At 47.2% G+C, this 20,000-nt stretch overlaps 1 protein-coding gene across 2 annotated transcripts in view; it reads right to left on the bottom strand.

Moving 5' to 3' along the window:
* Positions 1–20,000, bottom strand: part of LOC134092777 (R3H domain-containing protein 2) — a 60,869-nt gene that overhangs the window by 8,384 nt on the left and 32,485 nt on the right. The window contains exons 4-21 of one of the 2 annotated variants that reach the window (XM_062545849.1): positions 19,671–19,889; positions 17,726–17,767; positions 16,413–16,502; positions 15,636–15,759; positions 14,770–14,848; positions 14,224–14,283; positions 13,385–13,525; positions 12,961–13,069; positions 12,418–12,513; positions 11,748–11,779; positions 9,949–10,002; positions 5,715–5,950; positions 5,093–5,274; positions 4,601–4,702; positions 3,578–3,874; positions 1,637–1,763; positions 652–932; positions 379–533 (exon numbers count right to left, since the gene is read on the bottom strand). In XM_062545849.1, coding sequence (XP_062401833.1) covers positions 379–533; positions 652–932; positions 1,637–1,763; positions 3,578–3,874; positions 4,601–4,702; positions 5,093–5,274; positions 5,715–5,950; positions 9,949–10,002; positions 11,748–11,779; positions 12,418–12,513; positions 12,961–13,069; positions 13,385–13,525; positions 14,224–14,283; positions 14,770–14,848; positions 15,636–15,759; positions 16,413–16,502; positions 17,726–17,767; positions 19,671–19,835 — 2,372 coding nt within the window. In that variant the 5' untranslated portion in view covers positions 19,836–19,889. The remainder of the gene's footprint in view (positions 1–378; positions 534–651; positions 933–1,636; positions 1,764–3,577; positions 3,875–4,600; positions 4,703–5,092; positions 5,275–5,714; positions 5,951–9,948; positions 10,003–11,747; positions 11,780–12,417; positions 12,514–12,960; positions 13,070–13,384; positions 13,526–14,223; positions 14,284–14,769; positions 14,849–15,635; positions 15,760–16,412; positions 16,503–17,725; positions 17,768–19,670; positions 19,890–20,000) is intronic. The other variant, XM_062545848.1, reaches the window with a different exon arrangement.

The following is a 20,000-nucleotide window of genomic DNA, read 5'->3' as shown; positions in this document are numbered from 1 at the left end:
ATAGGAATCGCTGAAAGTTTTATATAGTGTATAAGTTGATAGCATGAATTATATGCTGTACCACACAAGGTCTAGCAAATGTGTGAAATTGTGTGTGGTTTTGACTTGCCTAGACATGTGCTGTCTGGCCTTGGGACTATAAATGCTTGGTGGCCAAGATCCATAGTAACTGACCTTGTGCAGCTGTGAGTTTGGATGTGTGTGAGTGCATGTAGTGGGTACACTGTACATGTGACTATATGTGTACATGTGTGTGTGTGTGTGTGTGTGTGTGGATGGCTACACATGAGAATGAGGGTGTGAGTGTGTGTGTGTGTGTGTGTGCGCGCGTGCGCGTGTATGTGTATGGGATCAGAAGAGAAAAAGCAAGGTGCTGACCTTGTGCTGTTCTGTTGAGTGGGCGTGAGGACGCTGTAGTAGACTGGCATGGCCGTGCCTGGCATGGGCCCCTGCACCGACTGAGTGGCAGGAACCATCACTGGCTGCTGGTACTGCTGCTGCACCACTGGCTGGCTCTCATTGGCCACGGGCACCTGCCGGAAGGAACACCACTGGTTACCATGGCGCCACTGCATCACAATTCAATTCCAACATTCATCAAGCCATGGAACTCACAAAGACTCTAACAACCAATCGTCTGAGAGCACATACCTGATAGGAGGGCATTGGCGGATACTGGACCATCATGCCCTGCATTTGGCCCTGCATTTGGCCCTGCATTTGGCCCTGCATTTGGCCCTGCATTTGGCCCTGCATCTGGCCCTGGATTTGGCCCTGCATTTGGCCCTGCATTTGGCCCTGCATTTGGCCCTGCATCTGGCCTCCCATGCTCGTCCTCTGGGAGTTCATCATGCCGGGGTTCTGAGGCTGCTGCACTCCCATCATGCTCTGGTAGGCTGGCTGTTGACTGGGCATCATAGTCTGGATACCAGCTGACGAGAGGAAGAGATTAGAGGTTATTTTAAAGCAACACTAAAGCACTTTTCCTCTGTTGCACACACACGCTATTTGTTAGTCCAGCAAATAACAGACAAGGTAGAATATGTTGCATGATTTTATGAAAGTATGATGTATTGCGACATCGAAGCAAGTCACATTTGTAGTTTCTGATGTCTCATTTAACTGAACTACAGATACACTACCCCACCTTGTAAAGTTACATAGTGCGGTTATAGCCGATAGAGGGCCGCAGAGTGAAAGCGCCGTTCACCCTGTTATGAGTTGATGAACCGCTGAAATGATTTTGGAAACATTATTTTAAGGTACGAAAAACTCTATAGTGTTGCTTTAAACTTTGTTACTGTGTGTGTGTGTGTGTGTGTGTGTGTGTGTGTGTGTGTGTGTGTGTGTGTGTGTGTGTGTGTGTGTGTGTGTGTGTAAAATGAATGTTTTTTGCAGAACAGACAGAGTGAAGGGGGTGACCGAGAGAGAGAGAGAATATGAAAGAGGAAGAAGGGCTGAGTGAAAGAGAAAGATTCATAGAGAGGGGGCATGACTGACAGATATGGATTAAGAGCAAGAGCGAGTGAGAGAGAGAGAGCAAGAGAGCGAGAGAGAGAGAGAGAGAGAGAGAGAGAGAGAGAGAGAGAGAGAGAGAGAGAGAGAGAGAGAGAGAGAGTGATGAGTAGTGACTGACCAGACTGCTGTGCCGGCTGAGGCATGGGCTGAGCACGCTGTTGGGGGTAAGACACCTGGTGAGACATGGGCCTGTACTGCTGGCCTGAGCTGGTGTACTGGCCTGGAGGGTAGTACGACACCTGGATCTGACGGAAGGAGGGAAGAAAGGTAGAAAAGTAGAAAGGTAGAGAGAGAGAGAGAGAGAGAGAGAGAGAGAATGAGAATGTGTGTGGAATGTTCCACAAGAGCACATCTGCAATGAGCTCCTACAGACTCTGCTCTCCTCCACAGAGTTGATGATGCTTCCACATAATACAAATCAATTCCAGATTCTCCAAATTCTCCCAGAGAGTGCCCATACACCCATACACCCCTTGTGTGCTCACACAAGTGCGCACGCACACAGACACACTCAAACAGGATTGAGAGTGGATTGAATCAACGTCATTCATTCCACTAATCTACAGTTTTTTCCCAAAGGCATGTGTAAAGCGATATACTACTCTTTGCATGGGGGCTGGTTTCCCTGGTTCCACCACATACAGTAGCTCCAGTGGTGCCCTTGGCTTGCTCTCTCACTCACTAGGCCTCGTGTGTGATGGATAACCGTTGTGTTTGTGCGCGTGACACTCCCCGCCCAGGAGGGGGAGCTGCAAGTCAATGCCCCACAGCGGTGGGCTCCTCAGGGCTTTCAAACGGAGCCCATATGGATCTCGCCGCTCGATTCAGCCGCCCCCGCTCCACCGCAGAGGGGCCACGTGATGCTTCAGGAAGAGCCGACTTCATAAGACAGCAGCCGGAATGGGAGAGGGGCGGAGGGAAGGGGGAGAGAGAGAGAGAGAGAGAGAGAGAGAGAGAGAGAGAGAGAAAGAGACAAAGAGAGAGAGAGAGAGACAGAAGGAGAGAGAGACAGGAAGAGAGAGAGAGAGCGAGAGATAGCTGGGGAAGTGCAAGAGCTGGCTGAGAAACTTCACAGCAGAGCCCCCCATTGACATTTCTCACTTATATGGTTACGCAACTGCAAAGTGAAGCGCCCCCTCCCTCATGTTTGTTACATTTTCCCCCTCACTTTCCCACCTCCTGCCTGCCTCAGCAACAAAAGACCAAAAAAAAGAAAAGCGCACTGATGATGACATTTAAAAGTTTCCTATTGTAAACGGCAGAAAGGAGATGTGAGAAGACCTGGACTGAACTCCCCTCTCCCCCCTGAGCCCAAGCCAGACAGAGGGGGGATCCGATATGCCGTCGCCGCCGCCGCCAGTCTTGACCGTCCTCAGACGACAGCAAACAAACAATGTGGCAACTCGCTCCTGCACGATGTAATGTCACACCACTGCTCCGCCACAGCAGAGGAACTCTCTAGAGACCCCAATTCGATCGTCAGCAGTCTCTCTCTCTCTCTCTCTCCCTCCCTCTCTCTGCTGCGCTGCCGAGTCCACACAGCTCGGATCAGGCAAGCAGAACCAGAGCAAACCACAACAGAGCAGGTCCGCACCTACAGTACGAGCCTGCACTTCCCAACCGGACATGCACTATATCTTAACAGAAACCATTTCCATCCTTTTTGGTTTAAAATTAGAAAACAAAACAGAATGTTTAATTAAACAACCAACCATACATTTTTCAGTAGCGAGAAGCGTGTAGATGTGAACAAAATTTGGATGGCCTCTGAAGGTAGCATTTACTGCCAAAATGATCTGATTATATTTACCACGCTCATAGTTTGGTACTGTACCATCGTGTTCCCTATTTTCACCAACTCACTCAATCCCTCGACATGTTGAGAGACATTAAAATGTGGTGGTGAATTAAAAGTCAAGCGTTATCCTCCCAAGACCCCTACTTCACTACATCATCATCACATGATTAGTGATGATGATGACCACCTACAGTAGACAATCTTCACATCACTTAGTCTTCACGTGACCTAGACAGTTTCACATCACCTGAAGCTTCTTACCTGCTGGGGGGGCGGGGCCTGCATGTAGCCCTGCGGGGGAGGCGGGGCCTGCATGACGGGCTGAGCGGGCGGAGGTGGGGGAGGTGGCGGGTGGGAGTGCGCGCCGCTGGGCTGGTAGCCGGAGGGAGGGGCCATGGGCTGGCCTGCTGGGGCGGCCATGATGTAGCTGGTCTGGGGCGGCGGGTGCTGGGAGAGGACGGCCGGAGCCGTCTGGTACATGGGCGGCCCATCTGGGTTCTCACTGGAGCCCTGGCGGCTTAGGGTCATCTGGCCAAACTGAGGGGTCAGCTCGTCACCCTGGCAACAGGGAAGGATGGAAGAACGGAGACATTACAGTACTATTACATGCTGGTCACTATACGGTACTGAATACTTTAACCATAGCCATGTTCATGAAACAACCAAACATGCATAGTTGTTGCGCTTTATTTTAGCACAACCTAAACAACTGATCCTACAGTATGCAATCTACAGACACCGGACACATCACGTGGCACAAGAATCACAAGAGTCACACAGTGACGTGAATTAACTCATGCTAGATACATCTAAACATCTACAGCATATGTAACATCTACAGCGCGGTGTACGGTGCCCCAACCTCACTGCCAGTTACCTTACTTGTTTGTGATGGGAAGCTGAGTGGTTAGAGCGAGACAGAGAGAGCCAAAGGAGATAGCGGGAGTGAGAGAGAGTAGAAGAGAGAGGAAAAGAGAGAGGCGAAGAGAAAGGAGAATAGAGGAGAATGGAGAGGAGACCAGAGAGGTGAGAGAGGAGAAGAGAGGAGAAGAGAAGAGAGGAGAAGAGAGGAGAACAGAGAGGAGAAGAGAGAGGAGAAAAGAGAGGAGAAGAGAGAGGTGAGAGAGGAGAATAGAGAGGTGAGAGAGGAGAAGAGAGAGGAGAAGAGAAGAGAGGAGAAGAGAGGAGAACAGAGAGGAGAAGAGAGAGGAGAAAAGAGAGGAGAAGAGAGAGGTGAGAGAGGAGAAGAGAAAGGAGAACAGAAAGGAGAAGAGAGAGGAGTACCATGTTGTACTGCTGGGGAGGAGAGACGGGCAGGAGGACCTGGGGACAGGAAGGGCTGGAGTAGGAGACAGGCTGTGGAGAGGGCTGCAGAGCACCCACCGGCTGAGAGGAAAAGAGAGGGAGGGAGGGAGAGAGGGAGCAAAGAAGTGAGGGAGAGGGGGAAGGACAGAGAGAGATATGTAAATAAGAAAGGCAGAGAAAGAAGGAGAGAAGAGGAAAGAAAAAGGTAAAGAAATGGAGAGAAGAATAATAATAGCCCAAAGGAAGACCGAGGCAGCAGCACAGGAGAAGGTGCAGAAGAGAGGGAGGGGTGAAAGAGAAGTTATTATTATTTGTTAGCTAAAGAAAAGGAAAAGGATAAAGTAAATAGTAATATTTACTTGAAAGCGGTTTAAAACTTAAAGGTAGAGGAGGATTTAACAAACAAGTTTCAAGGCATAACTAGCCCAGCCCTCCCCTCCCCTCCCACCCAACGGAGGCCCTGATGCCCACCTGGCCCATCATGTGGTTGCCCATGGGGTGCTGGGTGGGTGTGGGCAGCAGGGCCTGCTGGGGAGGGGGAGGGGGCGGCTGGCTCTGCTGCTGAGGCGGGTTGGACGGGCACGGCAGCAGGCTGCGGCCCGGCTGTGGCGCGGGCGCTGGGGGGCACACATCCATGGTGGCCGGGGGGAGAGCTGGCAGGTGAGAGAGAGAAAGGCGGGTCACTGCAACTGCACACCTGAGACTGGCGTGTGTGTTTCTAAAAAGAGTAATGTGGTATGTGGATAATAATGAAGATAAAAATGACCGAAGAGCTGTCATCTATGCCCATATAAGGAGATCTACAGTAGATCCGGGCAACTTTGGGTCCTTTATGTAGGCGAACTTCAGACATCTATTCTCTTGTTGATGCTTCCACATGCTTTGCTCTGATCAGATCATGTGAATATAAGACAGAAAACCGCCTTAAATCACCTTGTTTGAGCAACTTGTTACAAAATCACTAAGAAGCCAAGTCCAGAGTGTCCTATGATATACTGAGCGCATCAGGAGTATTCTGTTCAGAGCACAAGAACGCGTCCTGTGAGCTGTGAGTGTGGCAGGCGGGGCCAGAGGGCAGGCTTGTGTTAAGTACCGTTGCGGGAGCCCCTGGCACTGCCCTGGGAGCCCTTGGCGCTGCCCAGACTGTCGCCGCGCGTCAGGATGGAGATGCCCGAGAAGCTGCTGGCCTTGGTGACGGGCGGGCGCAGCGTGCGGTTGGAGCTGTCCGAGTCGGTGCTGCTCCACGGCCGCGGCTCCAGACACTTCATGTCGCTGTCCGTGCTGCTCTGCCTGCTGCTCGACGCCCTGCTCGAGCTCTCACGGTTCCCTCTGACAGACAGAGAGAGGAGGAGGAGGAGGAGGAGGAGGGAAAGAGAGGGAGGGAGGGAGAGAGAGAGAAAGAGGGGGGAGAGAGAGGGTGAAGAGAGAGAGGGGGAGAGAGAGGGTGGAGAGAGAGAGAAATAGAGAGAGAGAGAAAGAAAATGAGGGAGAGATAGACAAAGACAGGGTGAAGAAAGGGAGAAGATAAGAGAGAAAGAGAATGAAGCAGAGTGAAAGAAAGAGAAGAAAAACAGATAGAAGGATAGACCACAGAAGAGAGAGCGAAAGGAGGCAAGGTGGAGAGACAGAGAGAGACACACAGAGAGATGATAGATGAAGCAACAGATAAAGACAAGACATGTACAGAGAAACAAAGAGCACAAGTGGAGACAGATCCAGAGGGTGTGGAAAAGGAACAGAATCAGAGCAAACAACAACATGATTGACGGAGGAGATGAAGAACAGAAAAGAAAGACAGAACGTGGTTTGACAGAGAATGAGAGAGAGAGAAAGAGAGAGAGAGATGGAGAGATAGAGAGAGAATAGCAGAGGAAAGAGAGGGTGCAAAGAAGTGAGAAAATGAAAGAGGGGAGCAGAAGAGTAAAGGGCAAATGTTGATCACAGAAAAAAAAACTCTCATCTCTTCGGGGCTTACAGGGAGAGTGAAGCATTCAGCACAAATATCAACAGCTCTTTCCAACACCCCATTCCAAGCCAAAAAATAACAAACCGAGAAATGCAGACATCCCAGCACATGTGCAAACACACACACACACACACCGTATACTCATCAGCTCCTATATCACTCCCAAGTCACCTACACATACACACACGCACGCACACACATACTGTACAGTACATACATACATATATAAATTACACACACACATGCAGTTAGAACCGGTGTGATGCAAGTCCAGGGGCAACTGTACTTAGTACATTTTCCCAAAAGACAAACCAGACATGGAAATGGACAACACTGTTAACAAAACCCAAGCTGTGGACGATAACACACACAAAACACAAAATATATTTACACACAGAGACCTCACACAGAAGGAAGACAACACACACCATCACACCACCACCTGACACACAATGCAGACAATATATCAACACATAACAGGAAGGCACACAGACACACAAATGTTAATGCCAAATTAGTACAAAAATTCAGGTTCATTCGACACAGAAAAGTACAGTTAGAAACACATGTAGATGCCCAGACGCTATATTTCAAAGTCGATCTATCATGTAATGTAAGCTCTACAGCTGTTGAAAGGAAATGCGTATCTAAACACACAAGCCTTGATGTAGAAGCTCCGGTCATCTAATGGTCACTCTCGGTACAACACAAACAGATCAATCTGTCTGGACTAGCCATTTAGGAAATGGTACCATTTATCACTTAATGCACTTTTCTGGCTTGTTCAAAGAGAATGGCACCATAATCAAAGAGTTGCTATATTTAGTGAATAACAAGCTCTGGATTTATTTGCCCATCACCAGGGACTCACAAAAGCATGCTCCTGTTGTACAGAGTAGCAACAATCCTTCAAACAAACAATCCTACGAGTCCCTTCTCGTTTGAGCAACATGACTGCAGAGTGACCAACACAAGATTTGGTTTCAATTGTCTGCACTTTGGTACATCTCTCTGCCTGAACTTGCATGGAGGAAGTATCGGAGAGAGGGAGAGAGAGAGCGAAAAAGACAGGAAGAGAGAGAAAGAGAAGCAGAGAGAGAGGCAAAGTTGGGAGAGAAAGAAATGTAGAGAGCGAATGAGCGTATTGGTGCATGCCTGCTGCTGTGGCTCAGATGGCTTCATATCTGTGGATGCCTCCCCTGGCGCTGTGAGGTGACAGACAGAGAGGACAGAGTGTGTGGGATGTGCTCAAATTGAGCTCATACTTAAAAAAAAAAAAGCAAAAAAAAAAAAAAAAACAAGACAGAACAGGAGGATCTCCAAGATTGGAGAGGGGTGAAAAATACACTTGGCATATCGTGAGTGGTGTGTGTTTCTCTGGCGGTCTTAATTTCTCTCTCTCTCTTCCTGCATTGCTTTCTTTTATTTTTTTTCCTGTATCTTTTTTAAAGGTGGCAGTGTCTGATGAATTTTTCAGTGCGGCTGTAATTAATGGATGAGCTATTTTAAGCGAGCTGTGCGGCCTATTTTAGGGGAGGGTGGTTCTCACTATGCAGATGAGAGTGGTAGAGAGAGAGAGTGAGAGAGAGAGAGAGGGAGGGAGGGGAGGAGAGTACAGAAAGAGAGGGGAAGGTAGATGAGCAGAGATATCTCCTTCTTCACAACATGTCTGCCTCCTCTTCCCCCTGGAAGCCATCTCACAATCTCACATGCTAGTCAAGTCTCTTTAAAAAAATAAAACATAACATAATGAGCTTTCTAGTTATGTCACTATTCAATGATAATAATCCCATCAATACATCTAGATTATGTTATTTGAAGCAGCTTATTTCAATACAGTACATTCATAAGGGGGAATGCACTACCATTTATCATACAGTAGGCTGTGCTGTTTCTCAATCCACCACTCTAAGCTGCAGGCAGCAGCCAAACCTGAAAATCTCTTCACCTTCGTATCTTAAAGAGGAACTATGCAGGTTTGGCAATTTCTTCGCTGTTTTCTTGTTCTACCCTTGTAGGTTTCTCTGCAGAGCTTCCCCTACAGCTTTAGCTTGAGCATGATCACGAGGCTGCGAGATTTTCTGACCGGCCCAGTGGCACAGTGTGTTTTTTCCGCTCACAGGCGCTAGGGGGAAGCGAGACAGCAAACATTCAACCCAAAATAAGTCAAATAACCATTCCAATGACTCCGAAGCTGATCAGTTCAGGTAACTTATGCTAAAAAACTTGAATAGTTCATCTTTAACTGCAGGCCTACAGCAGCAGCTCCTTACACTCTCCACACAAGGGAGAGACCGTAACAACAGCAAAATGTTGATGTCAGCCGAAAGAAACGGTAGTTATCAAATCGGTAGATCTAAATATTTCTGCAAATGTGCCTCATCCAACATACAAATGTGTTAACACTAGGTTATTTTTTTTTTATTTTTCAAGTCATTCTTTTTCTTTTTTTAATGAGTGAATGACTAATTTCTTTTAAAAGATGAAATTAGGATATGATTAAAAGAAATATCTTATTCTTAGTGTGACACTTTGTATACAAGCATAAGTTCCTTCTGACACAAAAGAGGTTGGTGTAATAATAAATGAGTTTGAAAACATTAGCTCTTAATTTATTATTATTATTTTTTTAAAAGACAGGTTGTGCTTCCCTAGTCCAAAGATAATCTGTGTTCTAAGCAAACTCCCTCCCGTCAGGCCATACCACTGAAACAGCGCGGAACACGAGTGGACAGCTGAGAGAGATAAAGGGCGGGCCGAGGGGGCCTCATGCTGCAGCCTGTCCATCAGCACAGAGCCACTGGGGCTCAGTGAAGCAGTGCGGGCAACCTCCACCATGGCAACAAGCACCCGTCTACTAGCGCGCACGCACACACACACTTGCATACATACAAACACACACACACAAAAATGCACATACTGTATACAACACAAACACACACACACACACACACACACACACACTTGCATACACAAACACACACTCAAACACACACACGTGCACCCCGGTGATGCTGTGTGCAGCAGGGGTGATGGCTAACGTCCCCAGAGGACTGAGTGAAAAGGATAAATAAATAAATGAAAGTGAGGGAATAAACGTCCCCACGAAGCAGCCATGCATGGGCCTGTCAAGCCCCACGGTGCGCAGAGCCATCGCCAAGCAGGGGAGGGGGGGGGGATTACAAACCAACAGAAATAAACACACACACGCACACACACACACGCACACACGCACACACGCACACACGCACACACACGCGCACACACACACACACACAAATATGAAAAAACAAACAAACAAACAAATCATTAATAGATAACCACAGAAAACGGGCATGACAACACACATCACACCCAGTACCTAAAGATCTGCCTCCTCTTTTGAGAACTAGAGGAATAGCCTTCAGTGGAAAGTCTGTTGGGTTGCATTGGAGAGAAATGCTAGAGGTTACTGGGGGTGGGGGGTGGGAAAGAGGGTAGGGTGGGGTGTGTGTAGGGGGGAGAGCGGGGTAAGAGGGTGGGGTGGGGGTGTAAGGGGGGGGGGGGGTGGGGGGGGTAAGGTAAGGGACAAGGGCTACATGGGACAGGGGTGGGGTGGAGTGGGGTGGGGTGAGGTGGGGTGGGATGGGGATAAGGAGCTTCCACCCCCGAGCAGCGAATAAAACCCAGCAACAACAAAAAGTGGAGGTAAAAAAAGGGGGGAAAATGCAAACTGAGCAGCATCCCATCCCATCCCACACCCCACTCCATCCCCCCCTACTCCCTTCTCTTTCAACCCTGCTCAGCAGTTTGTGCAAATCCACACCAGCTTTCACTCCAGGCTGCCCCCGAGCTACTCGGCCACATCTTCACATCCTCTGCTTAAGGTAGGCTAGGTAGTGGCTCCATCCATGTACTGCTAGTTATTCCCTAGATCTACAGTAAGGCGTGCAGAATCTATGGCATACATAAGAGGCCATTCAATGCAAATCTCAAACATGGGCAGTCACAAAAACTGTATCTCTTGTCTCAGCGTCATAGTCTGTTTGAATAAGACAGCACCAACTGTTTGGGGAACACTGAGTGAATCAGTAAGCAAGTGTGTGTGTGTGTGTGTGTGTGTGTGTGTGTGTATGCACATTCATGTGCTTCTATCTGTGTGCGTATGTGTGTGTGTGTGTGTGTGTGTGTGTGTATGCACATGCATGTGCTTCTATCTGTGTGCGTATGTGTGTGTGTGTGTGTGTGTGTGTGTGTGTGTGTGTGTGTGTGTGTGTGTGCATATGAGTGTGTCTGTCTGTGTGTCATGGAACAGGATGTGCCCAGGAGGTGCTGTTTGCGCTGGAAGCTACAGGATGTGACTGCTGTGACTTTCTGAGGGACGATGAGTGAGAGGCCTTCTGGACTTACTGCCACCTCAGTCTGGTCAGTTGCTATGCATATTCAGAAGGGCCTTTGCTTGAGTCATGATGACCAAAACCCACTAAGAAGGAGTTCTCACAATAGCACTAAAATACTGATACTGTTGGCTCATACCGCATTGGATCTGACGGTAAGCAGTTTCAAGTGACAATTTGAGTCTTACGCATTTAATTTCTTATTCGGCAATAATTTGGTCTGAGATGAGAGGAAATGACAGAAATCTGTACATTTAGACAATACCAAATTGATTACAAATCAAAGCATCTGGGTGGAATCACCCATAAATGCGCAAGACTTTTGAGAAACCCTGCTGAGCTTCATATTCACCCCGGTCAATGTATACTTCTTCATTTGTTTTTCTTCTTTTTTTTCCTACAGCACCATCAGCAGCTGGAGAACCACTGAAGGTCAATAAGCTACCCAGAAAGAGCAGAATTATTACAGTGAATTTTCAAAGCTGGCAAAGAGGGCATGAATTAAGCTGCCCCAGGTTTTAAATTAGTAATACACTACAAGCTGATAGTCGCGTATTCATTGTAGAGCCAAATCCTTCATTGCCTCGGGGAATATAGAACCCAAACAGATAAGACCAGATTTGCAAACACAGACCCACAACACACACCCATAGATATATGTGTGTGTGTGTGTGTGTGCCTCTGTGTCTTCCTTTTGCTAAGAGAGGCAGTGACTTCTTCCCACACATCACAAGCTCTAACACAAGACGTGAGCGACAGTCTCCACGACATGGCAGGAGCTTACCTGTTGTCGTTGATGTATCCATTTTGAGAGGACTGAAAAGAAAAGAACACCTGCACATTACGAACGGCCTCGTCGGTGTTTGAGCCCTGAAGAATTAGCTGAGCCCATATCCCCAAACTCACACCTCAAGAGTGTTTATGAACCCCTGTTCTCACAGGGTTGGACTCAGCCCTGTCTCTAGCTAACCTTTAAAAGTGTTTTTTTTTTTATTGTTTGTTTTGTTTTGTTTTTTAAGAGAGAGAGAAGACCCAAACTGAGCCTCTGGCCAACACACAAACAAACTCCAAAACAAAAACAAAATGATTGGTGCTCTAAAAATAACCCTTCAGCCAAGGTATTAAAAAAAACATCTTTTTAATATGCAAAGAGCTGCATCTGCAGCATGTACCTGTGTGTCTCTACGAACGCACACTAGAGCGGTGTTAGATAAGCAAACCAACAACGCTCTCCCCTCACACTCTCCAAACTAAAACTCCAAAGAGGGAGTCGGCAACGTGAAGTTTGCCATTCAAACACAGAGAGCCTGGACAAGAGAAGTGTCCTCGGCCCAACTGAAGCAGACAAACGCATCACATTTAACTGGGGCTGGAGTTTGAGTGCATACAGTGGGCCCTGAGACTCAGTGGCTGGGACCTTCAATAGTTTCCCCTCCGCACACACAGGCACTTACCTCACGGGCAAAGATCCGGTCTCGTACCCGCTGGTATTCCTCCTCTCGCTCCTCGATGGACTTGCTGCGCCGGCCGTCCTGCAACGGCACACGGATCTGAAAACAAAAACAGCAAAAGGGACATGTATTAAAAAAAATACATCAAAACGTCACTCATAGGCATGCAATGCTTAACTCATGATTTGGTGTGGTTACATTTTGTCACAATTTGTTTTTTAACAGAATAAGCTGTAGAGAAATTGTGACTGAAAAATATTCCTTTATGTACTGTACAGTACGGAACAAGGTCTGAGCTCATTGCTACTTAAGTGTTCCAGGTAATGCAGATTCTTTTCAGGCCCCCTTTTGGACTATTATTCAAATTGTACTGTTATTACCAATCATCGCACGTCTGAGGTCAAACAAGTGAAAACAAGTGAAAATCAAAAGCCAATTACGCCCTATTCTGTTCAAAATTGGAATGTGACAAAAAGATACAACAAGAGCAAAAATCTCCTGTTTTTAGGAGACCTTAAGATGCATAAGAGGGGAAGAAGACAGCACCTGATTATCGTCCTTGTCCATGCTGGCATCATCCCTTTTCAGGATGAACTTCTTCTGGAAATCCATGTTCCTCTCGTCCTTTATGTGTTCAGAGAACCTTTGCTCAGGGCTGTAAAAGGGTAAGAAACGACACAAAACCACACAATAAGACAATGTTCACATTATAAAGCTTTTCCTTAGTGAAGTACACCGTACTCACAAGTTCCATCAACATACATATTACGCATATGCGTACGATGAGAAATTAACATTGTTCAGAAACAATTGTTTTCAGGCACACTCCAAAGGTAACCGAGCAGCAGGAATATACTGCATTTTTTGCTATTCCTCCTTCCATCCATCCATCCATCCATCCATCAAACTGTAACTTGATGTCTACAAAGTGCTCTTGTCTTGTCCACCAGTGTCATTGTCTAGTGCTCACATGCGTGTGTTGCCAGTCTTGTTGATGATGACGGCCTTGCCGGTCTGGTCCACGTTGTGGTCCATGCCGAAGTATGCGGCCACCCTGTGCAGCAGCATGCGATGGTAGGAGGTCATCTGAGGAAACTTCTTGTACTGGTTACTGTGAAACAAACAAACAAACAAACAAACAAACAAACATTTAAAGAAACAAGATGGGACTGTGAACCCAGTTTTATTTTTATTCAGGCCACTGACCTGGCTAGTCTCTGTTTAGCCATCTGTATTCTATCCTCACTGTGTCTATACTGAGACATCATGGCCATCCTTTATATGGTATATTATCCAGCTGTAACAACTTTATTTTTATCTCACCTATTCAGAATTTGGATTTATTTTTACAGTCAAGCTGAATAGGGGAGTCTGGTGATAAATAATTAGATGAGAACAAACATTTGATCAGCTGTCCTGATTGATGGCATACACATGACCTTGACTATATAAGACTGATGTAGCAGCAGGTGCTCTGGTAGAGTCATAACAGTAATGCTAATCACAGAGGAACACGCATCACTCACACACACACACACACACACACACACACACACACACACACACACACAGACACACACACACACACACACACATACACACACACACACACACACACACTGACCACAATTGCACTGCACTTTTGCCCAGTGTAGGCCCTGGTACCCAGGCATGGTATGACAGAGCAATGTAATTAAACTATATCCACTATAATCATACTATTACTACTGCCAGCTATATTTAAGCAGAACAAACAGAGTGGCGTTAAATTTAAAACAGGATTGGCGCGTCCGCGGTATTCTGGCTCACTTGTCGTCATTAATGAACTCCAGGATATCTTGTTCCAGTTTGAGCAGCATCATTCGATCCCTGTTAGAGAGAGAGAGAGAGAGAGAGAGAGAGAGAGAGAGAGAGAGAGAGAGAGAGGGAGAGAGAGAGAGAGAGATAGAGAGAGAGAGGGAAAAAGAAAGAGAGAGAGAAAGAGAGATAGAGAAAGAAAGAAAGAGAGATAGAGGAAGGGAGGGGGGGAGGGAGAGAGAGAATTTGAGAACGTAGTGCCAACTGTTCCCAACAAAGATCAAAGAGCCTGTGTGTCCAATCGTCTACTGACTGTGAATGTGTCGCTGCATAGCGATCTCCTGAGTGTGCGAGCAGAGAGGAGCCAGACACTTGAGGCCCTCATTACAGTATTGGCTTTAGGAGAGCCAGGGAGGGGAGAGGAGGGGAGAGGAGGGGAGAGGAGGGGAGGGCAGGAGAGGGGAGGAGAGGGGAGGGTTGGACCTTCTCCCCACTATTCTGTGTCAATGTGGTGTCTGCTCAAACCCGGGAAAATCAATAAGGCTGCAACATATATACCTGGGGTTGTTTTTCAGTGTGTTGACCAAGAACTCGTGCACATCGATACCAGTGGAGTCAGTGTACTCTTGACTGGAGTCTGGAGGGAGGATGAGAAGGGGGAAAAAAGAGACAGCACTTAAACCAAACACACACACACACACACACACACACACACACACAGAGGATCTGTCGGTAGTAAATTCACACATCAATTGTCAAATATGGTGGAGGGGGCTGGGAATGCAACAGGGTCTTAATCACAGCTGTCCTGATCCTTTATTCTGCGGGTGAGTTAAATATTCATTCAACACTCCTGTTGAGTGGGCAATAATTAGAAAAGGAGAAAGGATGCGTCGCCAATCTGTAGAACCTTGAAAAAGGATGCACATCAAATCTACACAACCTAAAAAGAGAGCACAAATACAGAAAAAGCAATAACAGAGCCTACATTTGATTCTGGTCTGGCCATACCTCTACTTCTCAAGAGCTCATCAGCTGTGCGTCATCAGCAGTAGATGTAATGACCATGTTAGGAGTGGGGGAGTAAAGAGTCATAGAGTGTGGCTCGCAACTCCGTCAGTGGTGGGGGATGCTGGGCGGTGTTTGTCTGACTTATTACTACTAGTCAATATAGCCTAATCCCAACCTGTAACCTAGAGGCGCATTTCCTGTTGACATTTCGCACACGGTAAACACGGGACATGGGGCGAGGGGGCCACATTTACCTCTCCCTGCCCGAAGATGATTAAGTGATGACGGAAATTGTTTGCGGGATAAAAATAAAACACACTGGCGCATGAACGTCACGGAGAGTGAGAGAGAGAGAGAGGGAGGGACGGAGGAAAGGAAAAAAAAAGAAAAGAAAAAAAAAAAAGACGTCTCACCACGGGAGAGGTTCTTCCGCATGCTCTTGTCTTTCTTCTCCTTCTCTTCATTCTCATACTCGTCTTTGGAGGACTTCTCCTCCTCTTTGTCTGAAGGGCAGCTGATATGCAGCTGAATGATATCCTGCAATAGATAAGGTTGGGTCACCGAAAACACAACACACACACACACACACACACACACACACACACACACACACACACACATACATATATATATAGGCACAGTGTCTCTTTGCGCTAGGTCACACAAAATGCAATTATTTCCATTGTGTGATAAAATTAAATAAATAAATAAATGAACAAATAAACAAATAAAAGCAGGCTGTAGTAGTGGCCATGAAAAGTGGGGCTCGGTCAGTGGTACGACCGTGGCAACGTGTAGCGATAGCTCCGGATGAGCGGCTTAAGTGGCCTAATCGAAAAGCCTTTATTGTTGCAGGCGCATTACATTACTCCATCTATTAAACAGGGCAACCATCTGCACCTGAAATTACAGTCATGCTCCAGCTGAAGCCCTGACTAAAGACCATGACGGACAACTCCATTACGATGCCACAAGAACGTTTAACCTAAAAAAACGGCAGCCAGAGGAGCGTCGTGACGACCTCTACGCCTCACGTGCGCACTCGTAATGGCAACGCGGTGCAGAAGCCTGCGTCAATGGTACACCCTTTGGCATAAGGCAAGATGTATTGAAATTGTTCTGCTAAATGATCGTTTTGCACTTTGCAAGGTGAATTGCGCAGAGGCTTTAAAGCAGCTGTGAGCCCGTACCTGAGTCTCTGGGGGTCCATCAGCTGAAAATGGACCTGAGGACTCCTCACACACCGCCAGACTACGCACCAGCTTCAGCTTGGCATTGGACTGAGACAGAGAGAGGGAGAGAGACAGAGAGGAAGAGAGAGAGAGAGAGAGAGAGAGAGAGATATGAGTGACGTTAAATGAATGAGACCACCACATCACAAAGCTACACAATGCATTTACATTTAGAAAGGGGTACAATTTAGCCTCAGTTACGACATTTAACTTCTTTGAAAATCAATCCAACCAACTTAATTAAGACAACGGACAACATTAGCATGTAAAAGGAAAATGAGAGAACCATTCCAAGCCATTTGTAATCAACGTGTAAACAAACCAGCTTGGCTTAGCGCAATCATTTTATAAAAAGACAACTCTTTTGAGAACTTGAGGTGCCTGTGAGCCCATTTGCTGGCCTGAAAGTTAGAGGGGCTTGTGTCTATGTGGCTGACATACTTGGCAATGTGGCCAACTAGAGCGAGAAAGGATCTACAGTACGAGAAAGCAGGTCAACCCAGAAAAGGGCTTTCTCTCCTCCTTTTCTCTGTCCCTCCCTCCATCCATCCTCCCTCCCTCTACTGTATCCCTTTATCTTTGCAGGGAAGAACTAACACAATTGCGGTCACAAGTGTACACCAAAGGACTAAGGATAGAAAATGGCCCAATCCCATTAAGAGGGGGGAGAGTGAAGAGGGGGGAAAACACACCCACACAACAACAACACACACCACACGCAGGCGCAAACACGTGAAACAGGCACGAGCCTCCACCGGCCTGGTCCAGAAATTCCCCGCGGTAAGATAAGGAGCGGCAATCCGCTTCCTCACCTGAGCCAACTCGCTACAGTCCAGGGAGGAGGGGGCAGAGAGGAGGACCGGAGCAACGGAGAGAATTACGGTGGGAGGTAGAGAGAGAGGGTGAGCGAGGAAGAGAGAGTGAAAGAGAGAGAGAGAGAGAGAGGGAAGGAGAGAGAGGGGGGGGAGGGAGAGAGAAAGAGAGAGAGAGAGGGGGGAGAGAGAGAGAGGGGGAGAGAGAGAGAGGGGGAGGGAGGGAGAAAGAGAGAGAGAGAGAGGGGGAGAGAGAGAGAAAGGAAAAGCAGGAGGGACCGACAGAAAAGGAGTGAGAGAGAGAGAGAGAAAGAGGAAGGGAAAGGGAGAGAGAGAGGGAGGGATAGTCCTCGCTCCTAAGGCTGCAGTGATGGTGTGGCCTCAGCCTTTAGCTCAGGGCAGGATTAGGCTAATGACCCGACCGGCTTAAGCAAATGTGATCAAACAAGATCTGCTTACCTTCGCTCTCTTCCTCCCATGGCCGTGGTTCTGGGATCGCCTCTGAGGAAGAGAATGAAAGAGAGAGGAAGAGAATGAAAGAGAGGAGAATGAAAGAGAGAGGAAGAGAATGAAGGTGTTGGCAGAGAGATGTGTTAAGTGCGTCACAGCTAAAGGGATCAGCAGACGCTGAGGGTAAACAGCTAGTTGACACTAAGGCTGCACAATGTGGGTAAAACATTGCATGTTTACGATGTTTCTGATTTGTGTTGCGATTGCAATTTGATTTGCAATTTTATTTTTGAAAGTCAAGCTTAAGTTCATAATTCCAAATTTCTCTTTATGTTGGTCCACTTAGTGCATGAGAAGCACAGCACTCCTGTTAGGTTAGCTTCAGTGTCTGTCACACACGGAGGATGACATGAATAATCAAATCATAGATGTGACCAGATTAACCATCGGGACAGAGTTGTAGGCTGCACAAATTGCAGAATCCGCAACAACCTAAGAGCATTGGTTCAAGTTGCTATTTCAATTAAAAATTGATTAACTCTGCAGTCCTAGTCAACACATCAACTTAAGACTGTTGCAAAAGTTTATAAACAATAATCGTTTTGTGAGGCATGGCAGGATATGACCAGACTTCCTGTTCGAGCGAAGGACAAGTGCAGGGAAGAGACGAGCACTGAACCCTTGAAACTAAGCCAGGCTAGATCTCTCTGGCAACTTCCTGCCACGAGGCGAAAAGAACATCTCTACTAATGTCCACTCAGCCCCTGCGCGTCTACATGGAGAATAAATGTGCTCATAACGGGGCGAAAACGGTCCGTTTTCAGAGGCGAGCGGGCGAGGTAGTCCGCGTGAGCTATTACTGCCATTCCTCACTCCATAACAGCGGAGGCATGGTCTGAGCGATAGCTCATAAAGGAGGAATACCCACCCTGGCTCAGGGCCAGCGCGGCATTAAACTACCCGGGCCACGGCATGTTGACAAATGGCTGCCCGAGAGTTCCTGTAGTATGGCTCTCGACGCTTCCTGGATCTTTCCAGATAAGAGGGGGTTAGGTCCTATCCGCCACTTCCCCCACACTCTGGCCTCTCTCCAATGGGGCTACAGCTACAGGTTGGGCTGTGACAACTGGTCTGTCTGTCTGTCTGTGTGTCTGTGTGTGTGTGTGTGTGTGTGTGTGTGTGTGTGTGTGTGTGTGTGTGTGTGTGTGTGTGTGTGTGTGTGTGTGTGTGTGTGTGTGTGTGTGTGTGTGTATGTGTGTGTGTCTAGTAATTTCAGGACACAGCAATATGACTCATCAATGTCGTCATATTACAGTAGACTTGGTTTAACTTCTGACCACCATTGCTGCTGCATAGCTGATCATCAGACAATCAAGCAAAACTTCTGCATGCAGATTTTTAAAGGTGACATAGAATTGATGAATTGAGTATTGCACTGTGTTCTCTGATGTTAAAATAGTATATATTCAACTTTGATTTTAAAACAAATAAGCTCAATTGCAATTTTACAAGACTAATAAAACCATATATTTAGGCTGGGTATTGAAATGGTCCGTTTGACTAAATGGCGCCCTCTTTGGCAACCCCAATTGAACTTCAATGGCATTGCAATGTCTGACATCATAAGCAGGCTGTTTTCTAATTCACCCATTTTTTTGTGTCTATTTCTAAGTTCCAGATTTTCATATGAAGGAGGGCACAACCATGATTCATGTTCATGACAGCTCTTTGTTTATGCACAACCTCTCATAATTCATGAAAACCAAGAAAAAAATATTTCCATTCTATGTCACCTTTAAGGAAAGTTCATGGAAGAAGTCACTAAATGACAGAAAAACCGGCAAAGGGGAAAATGCTACAGTGTAAAAATGGGACAAATAACTTGAACTTCAGAATGTTTAGAATAATTTAGGGGCACAGGTGGAAGAGAGAGGGAGCGGCGTGATGGGCTCACCTGGGAGTCCTGCTGAAGGTCCTCGGGCTCAGGGGCATCTCCTCCGCCCTCTTTGCCCTGCTGGGGCAGCTGGGCGCTGGCCTTGCACTTGCTACTCGCCCCCGTGTCATCGAGCGGGCCGCTCTCCCCCTCCTGCTGGATGTCCGGCCCGATGCTCAGAGACATCTTCCCCGGGGAGAGGAGGAGGCGGGAACACGGGCACCAAAAACCCACAGGGGCCTAAATGAGGGCCGAGGGGAGAGGGGAGAGGGTGGCTGAGTATAGTTTGACTATGCTCTATTATGCTTTGAGATCTTAAAGCAACACTATAGCACTGTCGCACGCACACTT

The sequence above is a fragment of the Sardina pilchardus genome, chromosome 9 (assembly GCF_963854185.1).
Source record: "Sardina pilchardus chromosome 9, fSarPil1.1, whole genome shotgun sequence".
In the NCBI taxonomy this organism is placed as follows: domain Eukaryota; kingdom Metazoa; phylum Chordata; class Actinopteri; order Clupeiformes; family Clupeidae; genus Sardina; species Sardina pilchardus.
Note: the sequence above shows the minus strand (reverse complement) of the source record. Positions and strands in the feature narration are given on the sequence as shown.